The sequence below is a fragment of the Parasteatoda tepidariorum genome, chromosome 12 (genome assembly GCF_982258835.1).
Source record: "Parasteatoda tepidariorum strain Cologne lab strain chromosome 12, Ptep-v5.0, whole genome shotgun sequence".
NCBI classification, from domain to species: domain Eukaryota; kingdom Metazoa; phylum Arthropoda; class Arachnida; order Araneae; family Theridiidae; genus Parasteatoda; species Parasteatoda tepidariorum.
Genome location: NC_141766.1, coordinates 13,232,222 through 13,260,115, shown reverse-complemented (window position 1 = coordinate 13,260,115; position 27,894 = coordinate 13,232,222). Strand labels below are relative to the sequence as shown.

At 28.6% G+C, this 27,894-nt stretch overlaps 1 protein-coding gene across 2 annotated transcripts in view; it reads right to left on the bottom strand.

Moving 5' to 3' along the window:
* Positions 1 to 27,894, bottom strand: part of LOC107449518 (grainyhead-like protein 1 homolog) — a 175,411-nt gene continuing 147,517 nt past the window's right edge. The window contains exons 12-18 of one of the 2 annotated variants that reach the window (XR_015430874.1): positions 21,616 to 21,752; positions 15,157 to 15,224; positions 13,525 to 13,601; positions 8,385 to 8,470; positions 6,158 to 6,250; positions 1,292 to 1,356; positions 1 to 1,206 (exon numbers count right to left, since the gene is read on the bottom strand). Coding sequence is in view for 1 of the 2 variants with exons in the window: in XM_016065069.4 (XP_015920555.1) it covers positions 1,089 to 1,206; positions 1,292 to 1,356; positions 8,385 to 8,470; positions 13,525 to 13,601; positions 15,157 to 15,224; positions 21,616 to 21,752 (551 nt within the window). In the remaining variant the exon portion in view is untranslated. The remainder of the gene's footprint in view (positions 1,207 to 1,291; positions 1,357 to 6,157; positions 6,251 to 8,384; positions 8,471 to 13,524; positions 13,602 to 15,156; positions 15,225 to 21,615; positions 21,753 to 27,894) is intronic. The other variant, XM_016065069.4, reaches the window with a different exon arrangement.

Sequence of the window (27,894 nt, the reverse complement as noted above, 5' to 3'; positions counted from 1 at the left end):
TTTCTTTTCTTTCACAAAATTATAAATAGTATATATAAAACTGATTGGGCATTGCATTAAAAAAAACATCTCTTTGCGATGTAGAAAATTCATTTCATTTTATTAGTAAATATAAAAGTGATAATAAAAATGTCATAAATTTCACATTATAAAATGTTGCAATTATAATTTTTGATACAAAAGGCATTTTTATAAAAAGATGATCTCTTTTTAAATTTATTTGATAAAATCAAAAGCAAACAGGCTTTTTTATTTCTCCTTTAAAAATAAATAAGTTCACATTAAAATAATATCTGAATCAAATTTATGATACAGCTGGAATTGGTGAATGAGAGTTATGATAATAAGGCACAACAAAACATCATGTAACTTGTTCACTTTAGAGATTATACAGTACATTTTCTTTGGCCCCTTCACAACTGTATTTTTAGTGAATATTTTTGTCAAGCTAAAGAGATTTACACATGTAAACTTAAACACACATTGAATATCTTACTCATGTTTTTAAAAGTATTACTTGAGCAGTGTTTTTATAACTTCATTAAATCAGTCTCTTAGATTGGAATGTTGTTTTCAAATATATCACACATGACATCTTGTATAAATATTTATATTTCCAAAATAATTTCTATAGCCTTCATGTGGTAAAAGAAATTCTACAGTCTCCAAGTTAAAAATTATATTTCCTCTGAACTTTTAATTAATAATCAGTTTTTAGAGTAAGATAAAAAAATATGGTTTCATTTTCTTGAACACATTATCAATAACGGCATGTGAAAAATCATAAAACTATTCACAAGTGTTAAATTCTTTTTTCATGATCATCATTCTATGATTTGAAAACTATTCAAATTATATTTTATTGATGATAATCCAAATTGGCAGAAAACTGTCCTACTGTTGATCTTTGACATCCGAAATAATCACTATACATTTAGATAGTAAAGAAAAAGTTCAAAAATAGCTCTTTTCAAAAAAATAAAACCACGTGTAATAATATATGAAAATATTTTATGCATATATAAAATCTTTGAATTTTTAACAAAATCGAAAAGGAACCTTCAATTTAGAACTACATTCAAAACATACTAAATTTCTATTAAGGTGATATCACATAACTCGTCATTCACTTTAGTCACTTCAAGAATGCAAACATCTTCATTGCTGTAATGCTTAACAATATCATCATCAATTTGAATTGTAATTCTGCAAAAGGAAGAGTGAATTTTTATTTTCTAATACCTTTGATTCAATTTCATTAGTCATTATTTATATAAAAATATTAGCATACCCTTTCGTATTCTTTTTGTATACATTTCTTATACTGTCAATATTGATGCTGTACTTGTTTTCAATCTAGGATAGAAATAAAAAAAAGTTATTAACTTTTAAAATATTTGAATATAAATAGTAAATAATGGGCCTGGTAGCAGAAACCCTCAAGCACAGAAATAGGGATTGCAGATTATCGCTATAGCTGCAAACTACTTTTCATTGCGTTTTTTTAATATTTTTTTTGAAGGAAAAAAAATTTTTGTAGGAAGAACTGTAAATTAAAATTTAAAAATAAAAGAAAAAAGAAAAAAAATTCAATCTTCATTTTTTACAACATGGAATAATATTCCTCTTTTTAAAATTGATACCAAAATAAGACTAACACACACTTCTTCATCATGCTGGTGTATGCTTATGTTCCTTCTTGTTTAACATGGTCTGTTAAGGAAAAGTAGTGCAGAAATATTTTAACTTTTCTCAATTAGCAACTGAAACATATCCATTTTATATTCTTGTAATATTAAACCCTACAAACTTTTAATGTTCTTTAGTCTTATGTGTTTGAAAGTACCTGTGATTGTATTATAATGAATTTCATTTACAGAAACTTTAAATGGGTGCAAATTAGAACACTATATAAGTTGGTATTCATTAAATATATTCCTTAGAAATGAAAAGATCTTAATTTGGGATAATCCTTTTTCTAAGTAGTTTTTCTTCTCATTTCTTTATCGCGTTTAGTATAAGAATCTGTTTCTTCGCCTTTTAAGCAAAGCTAAAATATGATTGTTTAAAATTTAAACATAAAGTTTTTATCTAATTTTATTATGTGTCATATTTGAAAATTTTGCTGCTTAATTTTTATAATTATAATCTCTGTCTGACTTCAAAGAGGCGATGATTTATAAGGACAGTGCTGCAGATTGACTGTAAATTCTGCTACCAGGCTGAAGGGTAGTCCAATGCCTGGTTTGATCAACAGCATGGAAACATTTAAAATTATAATAAATTAATATTGCATTAATTAGATTTTTGCATTGCTTTATATTTGTGGATGTTTTGCTTAACACATTTTTAGCCTATAGTCATTCAATTTTTCTGTTCTCTTCATAGGTAAGTGCTGTTGTGAGTTATACCTGATGAAGATATACTGGTTATATTAAATGTTTTTTTTTTTAAATAACTAAGTCAACTTTTTTTAAATTATCTTTTTAGAATTAAATTTTTTATTATTTATATAAATAGTTTTAGTTTGAATGGAGCCAATTGAAAAATATTAAATTTTACAAATACAGCATCATCAAATTCATTTTCTGATTACTTCTAAAATTAGTTTACATAATTGTTTACATAATATTGAACAAGTTAAAATAAAAAGGTAGTCACAATCAAAGCATAAATGAAAATGAAGTGCTTGTCTAAGTTTTATACTTTACTTTTTGGTTCATGTTTAAAAATTCTTTTCTGTTATCAGTGTAAACAAAGTTGTTGTATATTATGATTTTATTCATTTTTGTAATATTTTCACAATGCATTTTTTTTACTAAAAAACAACTAACAAAAAATATTCAGAATTCATTTGCAATATTTATATTGTATTTCATTTTATTTAATGCTATATTTTGTGAATAAGTGAATTGCAGGTCTCATAGTGGGCTAAAGAATAAACTGGGACAATTTTGGTACAGTATACATGCACCAGTTTACTTTTAGAAAGGGCAAACAACAAATTTAAAAAAAGGTATAATTTAGTCTCCTTTAGTACTATAAGGGCAAATTTTATAGCAAAAAAGAAATAATAATAAACTATGCTCTTTTTAATAACTTTATTTTGAATAAAAAGTTTTTGCAATTTTTCCTGTAGAATTCTATTAATGGGGAATTTTGAGATCAATAAATAGGAAATTTTGATAGTACTGTTGCAATAAAAAATAATCAGTATCAATTAGTATATTTTCATACCACTATTTATTTAAAATTTGCAATAGAGTTCATAACTTTTTTAATGAAATATTTTAAAGTGGAGTTTCAATAATTTGAAAAGAAACAAAATAAACGAAAACACGACTATGCATCCTAGCATATGTAATCAAAAGTAATTGTCTGTATTAATTATTAATTGAAATAAAAAGATATTAGATTGAAAATCCAAATCTTTCAGTTATTCAAACTGATTATTTCAAGAACTGCATTAGTATTTCATTTCTTACGAGTAAAAATGTTTTTGATCATTATTATATTAAAGGATGAAAAAATAATTTTTTATATTGAATTATCTTTGGATGTATCATTTCACAATTGTGTGTAAAAAGTTTTCAGATTATCTTTAATAGTTTCAGAGATTAAAGCAACCATAGGCCATAAATAATTGTTTGCAAAGTGTAGAAGAATGAAATTATTTTAATGAAATTAACATTAAGGGACTTAATTAACATTAAGGGAATTAACTTTTGATCTCTTTCTTGGTTAAACTATTGGGACCATAATTTCCAGATTGCAGCCACCCCCATATTTTGAGAGATAAGAAATCTTATCTGTTGACAAAAAGGTATGTTTACTAAGACAAAATACATTTTATGTCTGTTTTTTTTTTTTTTTTTTTTTTAAATTTAAAATAATGAACAGAGCAAATTAATTGAATTATATCTAGTAAATACTTTAATTCTTTTCTATTTTCAATTCTTGCATTTTATAATGGTCAAAAAGTTTTAAATTGTGACTTTTTGAAATTTTATTTTTTAGAATTGAATTTTATAGATTGAAATGAAGTAAAGTTTTGCTTGTTTTACAATTTAACATGTTTTTGATCATTGTTATAAATAATAAATTAGAAATTTTTTTAATATTAATCCATTTTTGAATGAAGCTTTAGAGTTGTGGTCAAATTTTTTAGATTTACTTAAATTGTTTCAGAAATGTGGTGAAAAACGCAGTCAAATTAACATAAAGGAACTCAAACCTTTTACTGCTCTACCAGTGGAAGTATTGGAACCATAATCTCTATATTTTGGATTCTCTTATATTTTAAGGGTCAAGAACACAAGTTCTTTAATTAAATAAATAAAAAAGGTATATTTATCAGAGATATTATGTTTTTATGCCTGAATTTGTAACTTACAGTATGAGTGGCACAACATTCATTAATACTTGTATGTTTAGACAATCAAAAAATTAGGATAGCACCTTAGTCCTTTTTAAATTCAATTACTAGATCAAAAGTTATTAAAGTGTTCCGTTTTTTTATTTTGAGCACTATATAGAGGATATGAACATAAGGAACTGAATAAAATTTTGTTGCTAAAACATATTAAACAAAAACAATTTCACAAAAAATAATTATAATATTTTAATTTTGGAAAACATTAAAAAACTTTCTTTTGTATAATGCTTATTGAAAAATAGAAGGAAATACTACAATGCATTTTATTTTGGTACCGAAATAGTATAGTATCCTTAGAAAATTTATTAAAATACTTGAAGAGAAGAATTACTGGGAATTTCAATGACCCAATAATACAATTCAAGGCTTTCTGTGAGCACCCTTGCCTAATAATTAAAGATCTATGGTGGCCTTCAAAAGTTAAGTTACAAATTATTTTCTGTGTCTAATTTTTGAAGCTGAAGGAAAATAGAAACAACTTCATAGAAAATGTGCACTAGACAGTTCTTTATTGAATGTAAAATAGAAATTTACTTTAGTTCAAGCTCAAATCTGATTTACCGCAAAAAAAGCAAACTTTTTAGAGAATACAATAAGATGGCCACTTTTCTGCGGAATTCTTTTTTTCCCCCTCCTAATTTTAATCAAAACAATAACGTTTCAAAACATGCAAAATTTTGCTGTGTTAATCTGGGGGTTCATCCAGAAATTATACATAAGTGTCGTTTCTATTATTTGTTCCGGAATTTTTATGAAGCTTGAATAATTTTAAGTTATTTAGAAGAAAAAAAACTTAATTGAATTTTTCTACCATGAAAATTTTCAGTGGTGAATTGGAGGTCAGATTGCTTATGTTCTAGTTTTAGACGATGAAATCAAATTTTATATGCAAATGAATTACTTTCTTTGTATAGTTTATTTAAAATGATTGAATCCAACTAACGATTCAATTCTCACAGAAATTTTTAAACCAACTTGTTGCTCTCAAACTAAATTTTAAAAATATATTAAGCAAAGATGCCAACTTACTACACATTCTATATATTTTCTTGTGGTAGCAGCATGTATGTTTTTTACGTATGATTCTTTGTTAAGTAAGCTTGATCGCAACTTTGTTGCAATTATTTTGTGTTAAGCTTTTTTTTTAAAAGCTGGAAAAACTAGCTGAAAATCTGCAAATTTTAGTTCCCTGCAGTTTTTTTTTAAAGATTTTATAGAACCTGGGGCAGTCTCTGATTTAGTTGCATTCCAAATTGTTGATACATTTTAATCAAAAATATTAAGTTCTGATTAAAAAATATTAAACTAATTATTATAATTTTAGTCTGAGAATTTTATCGTTTATGGCTCTAAGTAAGAAAAGATTCCAAATTAAATAAATTTAAATCCAAATTAAATAAATTCAATAAATTTAAACGAAGTTACTGAATGTATTTGTTAAAAGTATTTTTTTAAATTTAATAATTCCTTTGAATAGTAATTTTTATTATAATTTGAAAACTGCTTTTGAAATTTTCTGTTACCGTGCTAAGTTTATAGCTTTATTTTTAAGACTGCTGTAACATGTCTGATTCAGTACATAGGTTTTATTGGAAAAATTATCAAAATGGTTTCTGGAATGAAATTTGTAATGCTGTATTAACTAAAATTGGTGTCATACACTTTCCACGCTACCAATTAAGTTGTGGGACACTGAAATGGGGACTGATGACCAATACTAACCCTTTTTTCAGCTCATGTAGTGATCGTGAAAGGAATTCAAAATAGCCCGAAATATCCGGTATCAGACTCAAGTTTGGAGATCTGGCTGGCCATCTGTCAAATACATTTCTAATTCAGAAAATCGTTGAAATGAGGTCTACAAAATCATGCACAAAGTATCTGATTTGTTTAAGAAGTTCTCAAGATATGGAGAAAGACGAAGAAAGCAAAATTAATATTAAGGGTCTAAAAGCTTTTAGTTCCATATCTTCCAGATAACGATTTACTTCTTTCTCCATATTTTAATAGTCAAAAATCTGAAGATGTCTCTTTTGTTTTGTTGTAAATCATGTTTGTGTTTGAATTTATGAAAAATTTCTGTGTCAGATTTAATAAAGAACTGTTTAGTTTGACTCAGAGAAAATTTGTACCTTAAATTTTAGTGGTTGTAAAAGATCTAATATCATATATTCTAACTATCAATCAAATATGCTAATATTAGTTGTGTTTAATGGAGGACTTCTATCAAGACCTGGGTGATCTTAAAGAGAATCTCAAGGTTTGTATAAACTAAAAACAAAGTTCTATGAATAAGCTTTCTTTAAAACGATTTACAACAAGTCTATCTATTTGTGTATTAGTATTGTTCATAATTGTGTAATTTGTGCGAAATTTAATCCCCAATTATCGGAGCAAAAAATGGGTGATTTGCCCTTATAAAGATGCATTACATCATTTCCATTTAATTATTACAGGAGTTAATTTCTGTGGCTTCTTTCAAATAAAATACAAATTTCAAAGAAAAGGTCCATAGCGAAAAATTCACTTTGCAATTTTTATTTGCTTTGTAACTGGCGTTGTTTATTTTGAAATAGTTTCAGATTTAACATCTGATTCTTTCATAGCTGCTTTAAAACGATTTATGTCACGAAGAGGTAAAGTTTTTTCAGACAATGGCCGTAATTTTATAAGTGCAAACAATGAATCTAAGCGCTTATTTAAACTAGTAATATATATTTCACACTGTACATTACATTGAAAATAAACGAAAATATGAACACAACTAATTTGGACGAAAATAAAATTGTCAGGTTCTTACAACAGAATCTTTCATATTCATCAAAGTATCAAAATTTTTTAGATGCACATATAACAGATTTATTGTGAATTTTTGGAAAAATTAACTTTGCATAACTAGTTTCTTAAAATTGTGTTCTTTCTCAAAAATAGCTATATAAATAATCAAAACAATTTTCAATTCGGAAAAAAAAATCAACTATTTACTTTTTATGATATTTATAAAAAGCGAAAATACTTTAATTATTTTCTTAACAATCAATGTAATGGCTAACTTTTAATTCAATAGAAGCGTACAACTCATTAACTCAGTGTCGCAACAAATCGAATATCAAAATATATTTTAAGTTTATTTTTCTTTAAGCTGTTTTTTTCCCTCTAACCATAAAAATGTTTAGGTTACGGGGTTATATTAAATTTTAACCTTTTTTTTTTGTTTTTGATAATTAAATTGTAGCCAGATTATTTAAAATTTAGTACTCATAACGAGGGTTTGGCTATATTTATCTATCAATAACTCGCCAAATTTTGGATCTCACCCCATGGTCTTAAGCGTCCGTTAGTAACTATGTATGCACTGGAAATTTGAATTTTTTGGCCGGTAATTGGAATTTTCTGAGCCGTGGTGGCTCAGGAGATAGAGCGCTCGCCTCCCAATGAGAGAACGGGTTCGAATCCCAGCTACAGCTGATTAATTCGATATTCCGCACCCTGCTCGCACCGACCATAATACTGACTTAAATTATCCTCAGTGGTAGACGGATCATGGGTTAGATTCCCTTTACGGTCAGGCTAACCGTGGGAGATTTTCGTGGTTTTCCTCCGTGTAACGCAAATGTGGGTTAGTTCCATCAAAAATTCCTCCACTAAGGCAAATTTCTCCGAATACTTGATCCAGGAGCTCAAAATTGCAAGGCTACGGAGTTAAACATTGGTAGCCGTAAACTGAAAATTCGGTCGGCTGTTTAACGACTGTAATAGAATAAAATCCCACCATTGATACTGCTTAATATAAGAAGTCATTAGTTTTCAGTTAAAAATACAAAAATCGTTGAACTTTAATAGTTTGAAAAATTGAAGATCATGATGAAAATTAAAGCTACTTTTAACATAATTGGAAATACTGAGTCCTTTGAAAAAAAAGTGAAAAATAAAAGGTAATGAAACTTACCCCTTTCGCTAGGCCAGCAAGCGTTGGTGGACAAATATGAAGTGGCTGGAATGCTTCTTCTGAATCTTGACGAGTATAAACAAGTACTGAAAAATTATGATTCCTCGTCTGTATTATTCAACGTACTTCACCCACCAAATTGGGATAGTAATGATTTAAATTCCCTAATGTGTACTACCGTATGAAATTGAAACAAAACGTACTTTCTCTGAATGAAGATTTTTTTCCCCTACGAATTCATAGAATTTTTCCACAGTCATTCCCGAATACCACAAAATAAGTATGTGTAGGGGGAGGTAGCTGCAATCTAGAAAATACAATCCTTGTAGTTGAGTCAGGATAGTAGTCTTAAGTTTAAGGCTTTTAATGTTTATGTTATGGTACATCGTTGAAATCTTGAATTAATTGCTTGATTTGGAGAATTTTTTTTGTATGTAATACTTTCACGGTTCCTACTCAATTTCTGGAAAAATATTTTCGAAGTTTTCTCTGACTCCCCAGCGAAACAATTTTTAGCATATTCTGTTACACAGCTTATCAGTTACACTGGATAATAACGTTGGTGCACATTAATAAAACCTTAAAAGCATGAATAAGTTAATATGCATCAATATTAAATCTCTACCACTGCTTTAAGCATTTACTACCACAAGCAACCAAATACACATAGTACCTGGTTGTTTATTAAAATATATATATATATACACAGTCCTGTCACATTAATGTGATCACCCCCTATCTTCGACGTCAACGTGAAATAACCAATCACAGAAGGCAGGTGGCAGCATATTACAGTAGAGTGCATGTAAAGGATGTCCTAGGGCATCGGAAAGCATTTCAAGCGTTGGCGTAATGCAAAAACGTAGCGATTTATCCGACGTCCAAAAGGGTATGATTATTGGCTTTCGGGCCAAGTGTGGAAGCATTTCGGAAACGGCCAATTTTGTGAAATGTTTTCGTACCACCGTGTTGAAAGTATACCGTGCATGGTAAAATGGCACTATCCAAAATCAGCGGCGTGCCACATGCGGTGCATCATGGGCTATAGATGGCAGAGGCGAAGGAAAGCTACGGAGACGCTTTCGGGTGAATAGACGTGCAACTGTTGAGCAACTGACCGCCCAGATGAACCAAGGGGCTACCAAGTGTGTATCCTCAACAACGGTTCAGCGAATGTTGCTACGCATGGGCCTCCGTAGCAGAAGTCTGGTTAATGCATCTATGCTGACTGCTGTTCATTGGCGACGAAGGCTGGAATTTTCATGCCAGTACCGCAACTGGGCGTCCACAGAGTGGCGACAGGTGGCTTTATTCGATGAATCACTTTTTATGCTCCATCGGACGGATAAACGCTGGCGTATACAGCATGAAACGACTGAAAGCAAACACCCTGCAACAATTGCCGAAAGGATCCAGGCTGGAGGAGGGAGCATTATGGATTGGGGAATGTTTTACTGGCATTCACTGGGTGCACTCATCATTGTGGAAGGAGCGATGGATCAGCACTAGTGCGCATCTGCCCTTGCGGACCATGTCCACCCCTTCATGCGAATGATTTTTTCTTAGAATGATGGCATCTACCAGCGGGATAATGCGAGGTGTCATACAGCTCACAGTGTATGTGCGTGGTACGAAGAGCAAAAGGATGAGTTTACCGTACTTCCCTGGCCAGCAAACTCTCCGGATTTAAACCCAATCGAGAATCTGTGGGACCACCTCTATCGGGTTGCTCGCGCCACATATCCTCAACAGCGTAATTTAACGCAGCTGGCCATGGCACTGAAGTCGGCATGGCTCAACATCCCAGTGAACACCTTCAGAAACCTAGCTGACTCTCTTCCTGCACGCCTCACAGCGGTCCACTCTGCCAAAGGTGGTTATTCTGGCTTTTGACAAGTGGTCACATTAATGTGACTGGACTGTGTCTATATATATATGATTTTTATGCGGGATTTTTAAAAAAAAAATTTCAGGAAAAGAAAAAAAAAGCTTGGAAACTTTCATTTTTCAGGTTTTTGACGAAAAGGATCACTTTCGCAGATTTTTTTTTATCTAATTTAAAATTCTCTTAAATTTGCAGGTTTCCCTTGAGGCGTATAAACCCTGCCTTATACCTTTTCCCTGATTTCTCGAGAACGAACTCTACGACCAGTTTTTTTTTTATATTTTGAATTTTTGTCACTCAAAATTACAGCGGCTGTAAAAAATTTTCTGCTATTAGATTCAAAATTTTTCAATTAAAGAAATATTATATAAAAAATATTAATGAAAAATTCTTCTTTTGCACGAAATTATCTTTACGTAAGTAAGCTTTATGAAATCATGCAAAAATTATTTAAATTCGTTCAATTATGGGTGGTGAAAAACTCGAAGGAAAATCACGCATTAAAATCATATTTTCCAAATATTTACGTCATATTATGAGGGTTAAAAATTCCACAGGATTGAACACAGAATTAAAAGGCACAGGTGCTGAAATCTTTTACTCTGATTCAGATATACACAGTATTACGTAAGCTGAATAAACGCTGCTATAGACAAAGTATGATATTAAAAAAAGGTGGTATAACAGGTCCATATAAGTCCTTACTATTAACGTTAAAATAATCTTATACAGTAACGTAACAGTAATATTTTAAACAAAGAAACAGAAACATCAGAATAAAATTTAAAGTAAACTGGATTTCAATAAATATGTTATTATTATTGAAAAATGAGGGAAAAAAACATTGATGACGCTATTTCATTTTCTGCAAAGGAACATTTACTTAGCTTGAAATGGAAAATTCAATCATTAAAAATCTGATTTGTGATTGATTTATATTTTGTGAACAAATTACGAAGAAACGATATTGGCGAGGCGTACATAAGGCGTTGCCAAGAAATCTAACCAGCGTGCTCAAAGTCGCTCTTTAGTTCCAGTGGCTGTAAGGGTTGTTCTCATAACTCCTGACCAAACTATTGGCATCGTATTTCCCAGATTGCAGCTATCCCCTATATTTTGAGGGTCAGAAATCCACTGGCAAAGAAATTTATGCTCATTCGGAGAAAGTACGTTTTTGTGTCTGATTTCGTAACTTAAAATATCGCCTGCACTAATTAATTAGCATATTTGTGGTCACTCCCTCCCCCCCCCCCGAACAATCAAGATTGAGTCCTAGAACGTGAAAAACTGATCATTTGATCGAAAATCATTCAGGGTAATTCCTTTTTTTTTCTTCCTGTGCGCAGTACACTTTTTGCATTGATGCGAGTTAAAAAATTTTTCATCCTCGCAAACACAATAATATTGATTTGTTTGCAATAAATTACTATAGTGCTATTTCCATTGCATTATTATTACTCTTAGTTTTATGTTAATTAAAAGATAATATCAGACTTTATAGAATGCATGTGTTTTCTCCATACTCGAGATAACATTCTTATTTATGCGAGTTAAAACTGATACATAAAAGACAATTTTATATAAAAATAATTTCTTGTGGTTGTTTACCCTAACTGAAAGAGGAAAACATATATTTTAAATTATCTTTATTTAATTTTTATAATTTAATAGATGTTGGATATATACTTTACTCGGTAGTATTTTTCGACACCTTTAAATTACTAAGGCATCTCAGAATTTTAGGTACCGCGCACTATTCTCGATTCATGTTCGTTGATAAAATTATTCAAACATAATTCTGCAGTTAGCATTTTTTGAAAGGTAGATAAGCATTTTCCGTTTGCCTTTATTTTAGACTTTTGTTTTAACATCATTGTTTTTCCGTAATTAGATTAAAACAATTTTTCAACATCTTTCAAATTTGTTTTCATCAGTTTAAACAATAATAAATATAAAAAAAAGAAAATCTGAATTCCAACAAACGTGCAATATTCAATTACTTATCCAAAATTACTAACCACAAAATTTTATCGCTTAAAATTTTTCAGAAAAATATCCATAGAAGCCCTAAAAGTTATCAAATGCTATTTTTCCTAATTTAATTAAGCGACATCTTCATTTTTAGCCTTTATTGAAATGCTACCGAATGTTATTTTAACATTAAAAGCTATCAAAACAATGGAAAAACGAAAATTCAGCTTAAAATCCACAATAACGAGGGACGCTATATCTCGGCCATTCATGGCTTCTTTCAACTACAAAATTTAAAAAAAAAAAAACTTATAAACCAAGAGTGAAGTTTCAAATTATGAAATATTTTCAAGATATCAAATTGCAATCAAGTTATGGCAGTATTAGCTGCTGATATGGAAAGCGGAAAATTTGTATGACAGTATAAGCTGCGGATATGGAAAGCGGAAAATTTGTTAATAATATGACAAGGGTAATTTGTGATATAAAGTGAAAAACCCTGAAAATTTTATGTGCAAAAAATCGATATCAAGATATCAATTTGTAAACCATACATGTTTCGTATTTAAGATAATATTATATTAATTTATAATTAAAATACCTACCCATGATGAATGTCACACCTTTATAATAACTAATTTAAGAAAAACCTTAATTCTTGCAAATATCGCGATGTTGGATTTTTGAAATCCCGTAAATATGAATCGCAAGGAGTAACTTTTAAATTAGGTAAATACGAAAATCTATGCTTGATATTCAAACCACGGGAACAGAAATCACGATATCAGCTGATTCCGGCTCTAGTTTCAAATATTCAAAATGGCGAAAACCCGCCAAACCAAAAGAAACAATTGACAGATTTCTGCCCATTAGCAGAAGAATCACGTGTATGTAAACGTCCCGTTTTGCGAGATAAGCGAAACTTTCAAATTTTGAAATTTGGATTGAGTAATTTCGTGAAAATTTCGTCGGATTATAAGTTTTTGATTATCGAATGTCCGAGAACCAATGGTCTTGAGAAACACAAAATTCTGCGATATTCACAGAAAAATCATATTCCCTTCTAATTTTATGACCCGGAAGGATAATACGAAAAATCCGGAATTCCAGGATACCTCTTGAATACTATCACAATTGATATGAGAAAAATACGGCATTTAAAAATTCACAATTTACTCTTGGTTTATTTCTATTTTTTAAATTGGTAAATACTTTAAAATGAGATCACATTTGAGGTTAATTCGTATTTTCTCAAAATACCACTTTTTAAATTTTTATTTGTACCTCTATGTTGTGGAAATGTCTTCATCCTCTTTGGAGGTGGAGGCGATGCTGTAGTATCAGTGTCTCGACTATCATTTCTATGAGAGAAAAAGCAGAAACAGTATAAATTCAAAAGTAATGGAAGTTTCATTATTTTATTTATTGTAATAATGGACCGATTTATTGGAAAATTTTTATAAAAGGAACCTTTATCAAGTTTTACCGTTTTGCTAAAGTTCTAAATTTTGTATTTTTGATCAAAAGTTCTAAATTTTGTAATTATTTTTTTCTTAATCATTAAATAAAATCAATATCTTTTTATTTGAGACGTTTGGTTTAAAAAAAAAAAAAACAGCTCTGCATTTTCTTTGATTTTTTTTCGCTCCGGAGTTTTGAAATTTCGTAAAGCCAACGAAAACTATATTTGTTCTTTAACTATCTCGGATGATCCCGAAGAAAAAAAATTACTTTTTACTTTTATTTTGGTGTAATAAATTCTACCACAACTTGAAAGTTACTCATTTTCACACAAAATTAGTTTATAATCAAGTTTTAACGTTTTGCTAAAGTTCCAAATTTTGCATTTTTGATCAAAAGTTCTAAATTTTGTATTTTTGATCAAAAGTTCTAAATTTTGTAAATATTTTTTTCTTAATCATTAAATAAAATCAATATCTTTTTATTTGAGCCGTTTGGTTTATAAAAAAAAAAAAAAAAAGCAGCCCTACATTTTCTTTAACTTTTTTTTTTCTTCCCAGATTTTTGAAATTTCGTAAAACCAACGGAACCTATACTTGTTCTTTAACTTTCTTGAATGATCCCAAAGAAGAAAAAAATTTACTTTTCACTTTTATCTTATTTTGGTGGAATAAATTCTACCACAACTTGCAAGTTACGCATTTTCACACAAAATTAGTTTATAATTAGATGAATTTTAGAAGACGCCAGGACAAAAGAATGAATTAATTTCGGAAGGTCATTTTCTAAATTTCAATAAACGTTTTGTAGAATATCCTCTAAACTTAAACGCAATTCACCCTACATAAATAAAAATCAGTAAATAAGTAAGTTTTCATTTTTATGAAAGCAAGAATAAATTAGTTATGAACTATATTTTTGATGCAATCAATCACACCATGCAACGCATTTCCGAAAACACGCTGTTAATATATCTTAGTTCTCAAGCATTAAACAAAATTGCGATTAGTCATATAAAGGTCACGTTTCCGCGAAGGCATCTTGTGATTCATCACGTAAATTAATTTTACGTGAAGGGTAAAGGAAGATCAATTTTGATTGATTGCTTTTTGAATCCTATTCATTATTTTACGTGAATTAGGGCAAATGAATTTTTATGCATTTATTTAAAATTAAATTTATAAAAATAAAATTTCATATCAGACAAAAAAAATCTTGCAAATATTAAAGTATAATAGTAATAAGTACTTACTTCTGTGACCTAAAAACTCAAACTTATATTTGTAAGGCACGACTTGTTTGATAGAATAAAAGTAAATCAATAAAAAATTTTTGCTGCTTACCTTGAGAGAAGTGTTGATAAAGTCAAAATTTTGAATAGACTAAAAATATATTAGAAACTATTTTGGTATGCAAGTAAGCATCCTAGGTTTGGATATGTTAAGAAAAGCTTACCCAATAGTGTTGTTTTCTTCTAGTAGTGGATTATGGTTTGCATAAAAAGACAAATCCATGGAATTGATCTAAAATAAGAAATTTTTTAACTAATTAAGGTTTATAATTTTGAAATAATTTCAGTACAGTATTTTTTGATGCGACGAAGCACACGTAGATTGGTCAAACATTAAAAAAATGTAAATTTTTAAAAATTAGAAAAATGTAAATTTTTAAAAATATCAAAACGTATTATATTTTGCTGATACAAACTAAAAGCTTGCATAGAAAGTGAGGAACTTATTGACCTTAAAATTTTCGTAGTTGCGGATATTTGGACTTCGTTTTAAGGTGGTAGCATAAATAAATAAACATGTAAGTTTAAAGCAAGCAGCATAAATAAGTAAACATGTAAGTTTAAAGCAAGCAGCATAAATAAGTAGGGGCCTCCCTGGCCGAGCGGTATCGCCGGTCCAAGCGCTCTGTTAAGCGTGGAGGTAGCGGGTTCGAATCCCGCCGTAACCCTGGATGCATTCTTTGTGATGTCTTTCTCTGAATTGTTCTATCTGTATTTTCTACTTGACAATGACTTATAAGCCTATATTGAGCACACAAGTCAGCAAATGTATGTAATTTCAATAATTCAATAAATCAATCAATAAATCATAAATAAGTAAACATGTAAGTTTAAAGTAAGCCACGACTGTAATGAAAATCGGGAGCATTTTCACAGAATGCTTTTAACAAGCTTATTTTTACTTATAATATTAGAATTTTTTTTTTTTTTTACATAATTAAAAGAAGATCAAAAAGTATTAATGACCAACTGTTATGTTGATAAGTCCTGTTTGTTTTAATAGGTTATAAATTGTTTTTGTATTTAACATTAAACATACAAACAGTTTACAAAACAATACAATAACCGGTCTTTTGAACGGTCTATTTAAAGTTAACATATAATTCTGAAGGTTAATTCTAAAGTAAGGGTTAACATAAACATCTATTATGAATGTATTTCACTTATATCGGATTGAAAAAAATTCTGTTAGATTATGTTTTAAAAAATATGTTAGATTACTGATAGATTAAAAAAAATTATTTTCTAAGGATCTAATTTAAATTTTGATTTTTTTTAATTTTAATTTTTTTCAGTTAATTAATTTTAGTTAGAATATTTAATATTCATTACATGAGTGTAATTACTTATGTATTTTTTCTTATACTTTTTTTTTGCTTATTTAACCTGCCTTAGCTTAAGCACATTTATTGAAACATATGAAAATTACGAATTTTGAATCAAAAAATTTTTTAAAAATTCTAATTTTTAGGGTTGGAAGGAGTCAGAAAATTCGCTTTCGACGTAGGTGCCATAGGTTCGAATAATTAGCTGTTTGATTCGTATAATGCTTCCAGCTTGCACTGATCATTGTACTAACGTAGAACAGCACCAGTGGTAGGCGAACCGCATATTAAGAATCTCGTTTCCGTCGGGCTAAACATGGAAGATTCAACAAAAGATCCTACACGGCATGGAGCAAACCGGGTTCGAATCCCAGCGATGGCTGGTCGATACGAATTCCGCACCCGGCTCGCACCAACTATAGTGCTGACATAAAATATCCTCAGTGGTAGACGGACCATGGGAGACCCCTTGCCGTCATGCTAACCGTGAGAGCTGTTCGTGGTTTTCCTCCCTATGTAACGCAAATGAGGGTTCTATCAAAAAATCTTCGACGAAGACGAATTTCTCCTAATACTCGATCCAGGAGTTCCCTCGTCTTCTGGATTGGATTCAAAATCACAAGGCTGCGGAGTTGAACATTGGTAGTCGTAAACTTAATTGGGTCGGCTGTTCAACGACGGTTATAAAATATAAAATAAAATACCTGACTCGTAAGTTTTTGTAGTTGGGTTTAAAATTGCAACGTTACTGGAGTGAACGTTATTTTATCACTACGATAGATATTTTAAAACGCTTTTGTAAGGTAATTTGAAACAATGTTGTTAGCAGAAACTTTACTGAAAAATATAAAACCCATTGTTATACTCCGTTTTCTGCTCAACCATTGGAAGGGTTTCCCCAATCTCTCAAAAGAAATAGCAAATCTGTGTATTATATTTTAAAATTGAAACATCTATATTTTGAGTGAATTTAAGTACAATGAAACAATTCTTAAATTTTTTTTTAGATTTGTATGTTGTTTGTTTTGTATACAAATTATTACAATTATTACGAAGCAAATGTGTTCCAAACTAATGTAAAAATAATTGTTAATCAATTAAAAATAGTCTTTAATATCTGAGTGTAGGGGGAAAAACATTTATTCTGTAAATCTTAAAAATAACTTCTTAATTTATTGGTTTGATCAAAATTAGCGGAACTCTCATTAAAGTAGATTAAAATTTGTACATTCTTTTTAAAATTTATTTTCAGTCATTAGAGTAGATTGAGGTTTGTTGATTATTTGCTACTGTTACAACGCGAATAATTACTGTCGATTGACCTCTTGTGACCTAACATTTGGTACAATTTTATAACTAAAAAGTTTTTTTTCTTCTCTTTAATCAAAGCACTTGTCTATTAGTTCGGTTAAAAGCACTGTACATCTGAGAGGCACTGCTTGTCTATGACAAAAAAAAAAAAAATTCAATTTACCCTAGCGTTTTGGAATTTTTAATTACAATGAAAACCATTGAAGGGTTCCATTCAAGTTGCAGCATATTCTTTGAGTCTACTTTTCATAACAAAAATATAAAGAAATACATTACATTTAATATCCTACTAGAAATACATTTAATATCCTACTATGAGCAAAAATTGCTTAACATTTGTTCTTTTATGTATGATAAATTTAAAGAATTGATTTTTTTAAAAATTCTTGATCGTATTTACAGTCCTTGACCAAATTATTAGTCGCACTATAAGATTCTATGTAAAATCTTAATTATCAGGTCATACTATACAGCTTTATTGTTTTTATGTGACTGAAACGGGTTTGCACTTGTTTAGGTTTGTGTATCAATTGATTAGCATTGTAATGAAATACGTTAAAAATAATACAAATAGGAAGTATATAAAGATCTCCTGAATAAAGACCCATTACATGTATGTTTAAATATACAGGTATTGCATACAAACTCGTGCAAAACATGTAATTATTAAAAAACTACAGAGCGTCTAATAATTTGATCTAATTTTTATAACATACTGATAAAATACCTGATATAGTAAACATACTATATTTATGTAATATATCGTCTAATTTAACCAATTCATACACTAACGTAAGCAAGTGCAAACTGGTTTCAGCCACGCAAAAACAATAAAGCTGTATAGTATCACCTGACAGTTAAGATTTTACATAAAATCTTATAATGCGTCGAATAATTTAACCAAGGACTGCATAAGTCTACTTTCTTCTAAGCCTAAGATTTCTAAGTAAATATTGCAATTTTTGCTATTATTTAAGGATCTAGTCTCAGTTCGTAAAAGCTGAGTTAAAATTTAAAAAAAAAATTCATATCGTCAACAAAGATAACTTCAATTTGCATTTTTCTGCAACCAATTTATTTTATTTAAATCGAAGGAATACTATAACTAATTGAAACAGAGCGCTTAGCTAGAAATAGATGTAAACGCTTAGTCAGAAAGACGTATTGAAGCCTTGCATTAAGTTGTATTTTACAGTTGTATATAGATGAGTAAGATGAAAGTAATTTACAACAAGTGCGAAGGTCAAGTAGCTCAAATAATAAAATCAACCATATTATTAATTCCGGTTCTGTTATTATAACTGTTTGTTTCATAGATCCATTTTACAAGTCTTGTATCAATTGTGTTACGAAAAAACTTCCGAAAATTTATGAGCATTCTAAAGATTAACGATGAAAAACTTCCTCGAGATTTGGGGTGATCTATGATCACATCATTTAGTTTTGACACCTTAACAGAAGAATTAGCATTCCTGATGGGATGGTTTTTCCGTACTTTTCATACAGGAAGTGATTGTTGGAGAAACAAAACTTTTATTCCAGAATGTAAATAAACAAAAAGTAGTTATATTTTCAAGCCTGACTTTCATGTATCTTTTTTTTCCTATCTTACTGGCGAGCTTTAACCTTTCGATGCCATCATATATGTATTGGTTTCCTATGAGTGATGGGTTTGATTTTTTTTTTTTTCATTTGTGCATGGAATAGTTTTATCATGTGCATAACAGGCAGATTTTGTTTCTATCTCTCTCTCTTTTTAAATAAATTATAATTTTCTAAAATCATTAAAATTGTATAATTAAAACTCAACCTTATCAGTAGAGCCCGGATTTTGATGACCTGAAAAATCCCCATTAATGCCCTTAAAAAGTGCAAAAAATGTCCTTAAAAAGTGCGAAAAATGTCCTTAAAAATGCGAAAATTGCGCTAAAAATGCCTTATGACATGATTTAAATAAAGTAAAAATATTGAACTAAAACAATGTTTTACTCTTTAAAATTATTATGAGCCATTTCAAAAAATATAAAGCAATGCAATACTTGTTCTACGTTCATTAAGGTTTGAAAAATATGTTTTATATCCTAAAATAACAAAAAAAAGGAAAATAGATTGACCCCAAAACATTTTCATTTTGTATAGAAACTTTAATGAATATAACAACTTCCATCTCATAATATTACTAAATATCAGAATTACATTGGATTATTAAATTTTTTTTTGATATTTTGAAATGTAAACGAGCGTCCCTTGTCTGAAAGTAAATTTTTGTACCTGGAGAAGCTTCTTTCAACGTTTACTGATGTTATTGGTGCGTACTTGAAAAAAACGGTCTCACTTACTGACAATTCTTCTTCAATTTGAAAAGATGTTGCTTCACCTGTTAATATCCTAGAGATTTTCGTCACTGTTTGGAAGCCAGTGTAATAATAAAAAATGATAAAAAAATAAGAAGAATTGGAAAAAACTAACAAAAAATTTAAAAAATGTTTTAAAATGCAAAATAAGCCAATAAATTAAATGAAAAATGCCCTATAAATCTAAAAAAATGCTCTAAAGGACAAAAAATGTCCAAAAATGCAAATGTCATCAAAATCCGGGCCTTACTTATCAGTCATAAACTTCTTTAAATTATACAGTATAATATTATTACCTAGCGCACATCCGTTTTCGGGCCAATCCTCGGTAACAACTATTTCCAACGAACGTTTTATGTCTTGCGCAATCTCAGCTCATTTCAGGGTTATTTAAAATTATTGAATAAGAGTTTTAAAACAAAATCGTACGCAAAATGTTTTGCACAAATAATTTGTATTTAGAGTAGTTTTTCGAGTGACTGTAACAGTTGTTTTAATAACTGTAATATATATGAGTTAAGGAGACTAAGTTCTATTTATTTCAATTTTTGTCACTGAGGACTATTTTTCAATTTATTTTATGGTAAAAATCGTGAATACTAAAAAATCTTATATAAAGAAATACTAAAGAGAAAATTAAGCAATCCTAACAGAGAAAGTAATTTATATCATATGTATATTTGTATCATCATTTTATATATTTCTATAATCATTTTATACCATATGTATATTTTTTTAAAATTCATAAGGAATAAGAACTCCCTTAAATTGTCGTATTACTTGTAAACCAACGAATGGAGTGATTGGGGACAAAAGCCTTGAGTGAGGCTTTAAAAGTAACTATTAAAATTTTATTTCAGAGTATTTTAATTTTTTTCCTCAAATATTTGTATCATACAAACAATATAAAGACACGATCTTTTGGTTATTATGGACTAATTATTTTTATTTAATTTTTTTAAAAAACAGTTACTTGCTCTAGATTTTACGAACTAAAAAATGAATATTTTATTGAAAACTCTTAAACCGTTAAAGCTTCTAAACATATTGTTTTTAATGGGGATAATTTGATTTTAAGATTTAATTTAATTTTGGGATTTTTTGAAAAATGTGAAAGAAATGATGTATGAACATTTTCCTATTCGTGGTCTGGATAAACAAATTTAATAAAGAATTATATTGCGATTTTTTGCAATGTATGCATATTTTATTTCACATTTTTTTGATTGGTTTTATAGTTTTTGATAAATTCTGACAGTTATGGCATTTTGTTTTTGTTTTTTTGTTTACCATTTTGCTCAAAAAAATGTTATTTTGAATTCTACATGATTTGGAATTAAATCAATGATCTGTCTATTATAGCATATTATAAATTAAATTATCTTTTAATCTATACAATATTACATGTAATATGTAATATTTAACGAAATCAGATAATATACTGAGTTTGCGTTTCCAGTGATTTTGAAAGAAAAATCTTACATTATAGATCAAATGCGTGTTTCGTTTTATATAATTTATTTTATGAACTATATTTCAAATTTTGTTTAAAATACGTAGAATAATAAAATAAATAATGGTTTCGATTGAGAACTTTTTTTGGAAGATTCTTTGAGAATTAAAAATATTCTACCTTGTCTATGTCTTCAGTTGGAGTAAAAAGAATTGGTGGCTTAAGAAGATCACTCATCGAGTAGAATTCTGATCTATCACATGATAAATGATACATTTCTTCAATCTTTCTTCTACCTGGGAAAGCTGGATCACCATCTTAAAGAAAATATAATTTTTAAAAAAAATATATTTTGTCATTATTTCAAAAATACAAATCTCTATTATATGCATAACTGTAATGAAACTGTTTCAAAAAGTTAAATAATCTTTATTATCTATTTAATATATTTTTTAATTATTTCAAACATAACTCTATAATATGCATACTACTAAACTAAACTCAGTGGCGCGACAGCCCATAGAGGGCCAAGGCCTACTGTGCCCATCTCAGTTTTTTTTTTTTTTTTTTTTTTTTTTTTTTTTTGGATGGTTTCGAGAGGGCTCTGGGGTGCAGGAGCAGATGTTTCTGTTAGGTGGTCAGCCGAACGTGGAACCCCCAGTGTTTTGTTCCCAAGCACGCTTGGTACTCATTTATCGACCCACTGAAGGGGTGAAAGAAATATGCATAACTCTAACCAAATTCATTAAAAGAGCTAAATAAGCTTTGACATCTATATATTTTTTAGTTATTTAAAAAATACCTCATATATACCTTCATAATATGCATAACTATAATGAAATTCATTAAATAAAGCTAAATAAGCTTAAATTTATGTTACCTAATATTTCAAAATTACCTCCCGTAATTTTTTAAAGAATACGTATTTCTATACTTTGCGTAACTGTAATGAAATTCATTAAAAAAGCTGATTATAAAAAGCTGGAATTCATTAAAAAGCTGATTGAAATTCATTAAAAAGCGTTACCGCGGTAACTTTAAACAGAGGGGAATAAAAATCGTAGTCTACACAAACAAATTTAATAAAATAAATAAATAAATAAAATGTAGTATCCAAAGCAACGTGCATGTAACATCCAAAATATCCGGAACGGTATATTTGATTTATTTTGCAGAATTTTTGTTTAAATTCGTTTTATTTTTGCTTATGACAAATGAATTAAACAGTTTTCGGTAAGCAATGTCTGATTAACTTTTACTGAAGCCAACAAAAAATTTGTAACAATACTTAACATTATGTTTTAAAAAACGCAGCTCAGCATTTTTGATACAATTTCACTCCTGTTTCTCTTTTTTTAATTTTTCATTAAAAACATGCACAGTACAGTACTTCAATACAATATTCACGCAGCTATTGCTATTATTAATTTCTGTATCAAACAATAGTCATTAAAAAGGTTCAAAAATCTTTTGGCACATGGTTTAAAAATGATAACTTAAAAACTAAGTTAAGTGGTGTTGCACATTGTTCAAAAATGATAACTTAAGAACTAAGTTAAGTGGTGAATCATTTGGACAAAAGCACCAGAGAATTAATTATTACAAGCTAAAATCATTTTTGTGAGGACTCAATGCAATTGGAACAATACGTTTTCTTGGACAAACTAATCATTAAAATGCTTCAAATGTATGAGATCGCTTTTGAATAGAGTTGAGACGAAGTTCTGCTATGTATTATAAATAATGCAATGGTCTATTTGCTTGAATAAAAAATTCTTGCGAGAATTCTTCTTTAAAAACTAAAAATATGATGGGTGTATTGAAATTAATAAGTGGTTATGTAAATGACCTCTTAAGATTCAATAAAATCACTTAAAAAATACTACTTTTTCTGTTTGTCTATAAAAAAATATTATTGGATTTACTTTCGTTGGTCGGAAATTTTGCAGAAAGGATTCACGTAACGTTTTGAATTGTTTTTTATGCGAAGATATTTTTTTATGCAAAAATTTAAAATAGAAAGACAATGACGTTCTTTTTTCATTAAAAAAATATTTTATAGTATTCATAAGTTTATTTCCGAAGGCCGCCACTATTTAAAGCCCGGGTCTCAGGTGGTTATTTCAAAAGGTTTTATTAGAGGACTCAAATCATAGATGGTGTTCTCATATGCAGTATACATACAATTCGAATTGCAACAAACAATACTATATATTTGGATGGTTTCGAGATCTCTTTTTTACTACACTAATAAAAATAAAAATGGCTCGCCATTTTCTCGCGCCAGTATCCCATAGCTGAAGAACTAAGTCAATTTCGAACATCTTATGCGTATTGAATACGTTAACGGCATTTACAATTTTTATTCTTTTTTATATAAAAGCGGAATAAGATTGCATGGGCGTGCGGAGAAAACCAACGACTTTCATGTAATTTTATGCGAAACACATATCTCGGAGCATATAAGTTAGGCGTAGATAAAACGTTTTGAGGGGCAAAAAAAAAAGAAAAAAAAAAAAGAGTTCTCAACTTCTTTTATTCACATCTAGATTTATAGCAAAGTTAACATAGGTGTATGGCTCGCAAATAATAGAGGTAGGAAAAAAAAAAGCCTAGAGGAATCTTTTTATTTATTCATTTTTTAAATAAATAATTGTTAAGTCTCTGTTTTAGTCGCTTTACGCAACATAAATCAAATGAGAAATCTTGAAAAAGTTAGCGCTTACTGACCTTTTTTCAAATTGGCAATAGAATATTATTGAATCTTAATACAATTCAAATTAGGAAATTGAGCACTAATGGAAAGGAAATGAAACAAATGTAGGAGACAAAGCTATATTTATATTTATGTATTTCTTGACTAAAATTAAACCTGTAAAATCAGTAATAAATATAAAAGTGTTCGTTGAATATTACTTATTTTAAATTGACTTCACCAACGATTTTTTTCCCTATAAAAGACAAGTGAATTTTTCCGTAAATTGCATTGAATGGAAAGTTAAATGTTGTTTTTATTTTTTTGTTTAGTATAAAATTATTTTGACCTCTTTTAGTTTGCATATTTAAATTCCGATGAAATTTGTTTCTTTATCTACACATTTTAAATTTTTTTTTTTTCAAATTTGAAATTGAATACAAAATTGATTCAAATACAAAATTGAAGTTAAAATTTAAAAAAAAAATTTACACAGCTTTAAAAAGTATTTGAAATTTACATTTATTTTCCGATTATGAAAACAAAATTTTTCTATGAATTAATTTAAAATTATTTAATTTTCTACTAGTGGTGAAAACAAATAATAAGATGCATGACTTACGAGTACGAATACTAAACTAACTTCAAGCATAGCGTGTGAGTTTTCTGGAAGGGAAAAGGGGAAGAGAAAAACATTCTTTTTTTTTTATTTGTCAGGGCCGGCAGGAAGGGCGGGCGATTGCCCGGAGCGTCAAGTTGAGAAGGGGGGGGGGTCGAACGGGACACAGATTTAATGTTCAGTAAATTATATATTTCTTCCTTGATAAAAGTATTGTTTGATTTAGAAAGATTTTTTATGAGTCATTTTTTATTATATATTCTAAGGTTAAATTGCATTTTAAAATATACCTATCTTTACAGCTACACCTGCAAGACTAATTTTTAAAAAAGATTATGTTTAAAAAGAAAATTAAGGGCGCTGTTTTCAGCATCGCGCGGGGAGAGACAACGTCTTCCGCCCGCACTGTTCTTTCCTTTTTATTAGATGTCCGCCTGCTTATTTTGAATTGAACTGTTCTTTATGTTACCTACGTTATTTCTTTGTTAATCAAAACACTATGTAATACGCGGAAATATATATATATATCCTTTCTAAGGACAAGACAGATTATGTAATGCTTTCATTTAAAGAGTTTTGCAAAACAATGGTAAACCTAGTAAAATAAATGGAAAAAGCAGATGCATAATACCTCTTTTTACATAATAAGTTTTTCGAAAAAGTAAAAATGTATATTGCAATTTCAAGGAATTAATCTAAGGGAAAACCATGATGGAATAAAATTATTTTGTTAAATTTTGTAAACACCATTAAAATTTTTGTTTAATAAATAAGAATTAATATTATTTGCGTTTAAAAAAAGAGGGCGTGGAAAAAAATTGGAAAACTGTTAGAGAAAGGAAAAATACCCACCCAGCTCCACCTGACGCTACGAAAATGCATACTGTACGTAATACAATTAAATTTGACCATAGTCCTAGCTAAATCTCCGAGAAAAATTTCAGTTAACTCGTTTTTCATGATTCTAATTCCACATCAGAACTAACTGGAGTTGAATAATCATTATTCTGTTATTAACGACAAAGTGAAATTTTGTAATCAAATAGTATTAGCATTAATGTATGAATTAAATAGTACTTTTCCTTAAATAGAGATGATTAATATTATTTGATTCGTCGAAGACACTTTTTAGAACGAAATTATAAAATAAATGTAATTCGGAATAGTACAAAATTGGCTTTATTTTTTTAAATTCCAGTAGCTCTTAAACATAGAAAGGCTATTCTAGAATAAACAGGTATTTTTCATTGATTGATTTGTATATTGCTTCAAAATAAATTTAAAAAAACAATAAGATTTATATGAAAGATGAGAGAAAACAATTTAGACATCTAAAAAAATGTCAGATTTTATCTTTTTGTTTCATAAATATCTCACAGATGGCAGCACCATCATTTTTCAGTCGCGTCTTTTATTATGAAGAGGTTTCAGAGAGCTAGAGGATTTTCGAATTGATCAGTCAGAACAGATAATCAGATCAGAACAGATAATCAGATCAGAACAGATTGATCAGACAAAACAGATAGATTGATCAGATAATCAGAACACATATTTCTTTCTTACTCCCCCCTCGAAGAAAAGCGTGAAAATTGATTAAAAACTTTATTTATTTTCTAGTCTGCGAGATAATTGAATAATTACAAATTTTTTAACTAGATTTAGCATTAAATGTTATTTAAAACCCTTTGTGACAACTCCAATACTCTCTCTTACAACATTAATAGCAATTTAAAGTAATTTGTTATATTTGTTAAATTTGATATTTTTTTTTAAGCTTCCAGTATTTCAAGCTTTATAGTTTACTATTGATTTAACTGATCTCATTTTTTTCTATATTTTAAATTACTTATGTAATAATAAATTTATTTACTAAGGAAAGAGAAATTGCTATGAAGGATTTTTTTGTGTGGTCATTTAAAAAAATTAATGTAAGGATTTGGAAACCTTAATTATGTTTATATATAATTTCTAAGTATTGTTACGAGTATTAAGCGATAATAAAAATATCTAAATTTGCGACGTTTTGAAATTTCGGAGGGAATTATACTCCTTATCATTGACGATACATTTCCAATAAGCAAACAGAAATAATGAGTTGTTTAAGTTTATTTCACAAATAAACAAATTCAAATCTTTGTTTTTAAAAATAAATAAATCTAAATGGCTTTCAGAAAATCTGAATGGCTTTTTGGGAAATCTCTATGAAAAATATAAAAGAGTCTTAAATTGGTTTTAAAATAATAAATAACTCTTCTAACTATTAATTTATAAAAAGTTACGTATTTATTTCCTTTTAATGATTTTTTCTTTAGTGTTTGTTAAAAGGGTGGAATTTTGCGAATGAAAACCACATTTTCTGAATTATTAGAACAGTTCTTGCATAATGAAGTGATTGTTTTTCTTTATTATTTTCCAAAGAATGAGGGATCAACATTTTTCTTCTGAATTGACCTAAATAAATCCTTTGTCAATAATAGTTAGAGGAGGACCTTATTTTAAAAAGCTATAATAGTTAAATTCTGTTATGTTTTGAACCACGTGTTATGGCTAATAAATATTTTTGTTAATAAATATTAACAAAAATATTTATTAGCCATAACACGTGGTTCAAAACAAAGAAATTTTTTTTCTAACAAGTATTTTTGTTGTCAACATAAATAATTTTGTTAATAAATATTAACAAAAATATTTCTTAGCCATAACACGCGGTTCAAAACAAATAAATATTTTTTCTAATAAATATTTTTATTGTCAAAATAAATGCTTTTGTTAATAAATATTAACAAAAATATTTATTAACCCTAACACGCGGTTCAAAACAAATAAATATTTTTGCGAATAAATATTTTTGTTGTATAAAGATGAATGTGAAAATGATGTGAATAAGGATTAGTAATGATTGATTTTTGTGTAAATTGAGTCCTGATTAATTTTATTTTTCATAACCTATCTTAACTAGAATGTTTGTTGAGAATGCTAGAAAATACAAATTTTTAGTAAAAAAAACTTTTGTTATTAGAATAGATTTCTTTTTAGTCAATTTTTTTAAAAAAAATATTACAACTGTGAAAAATTAATTTCTTATGAACGTTTCACATACATTTAAAAACAACAAATTAAAATGTATAACAACTACGTTACTCAA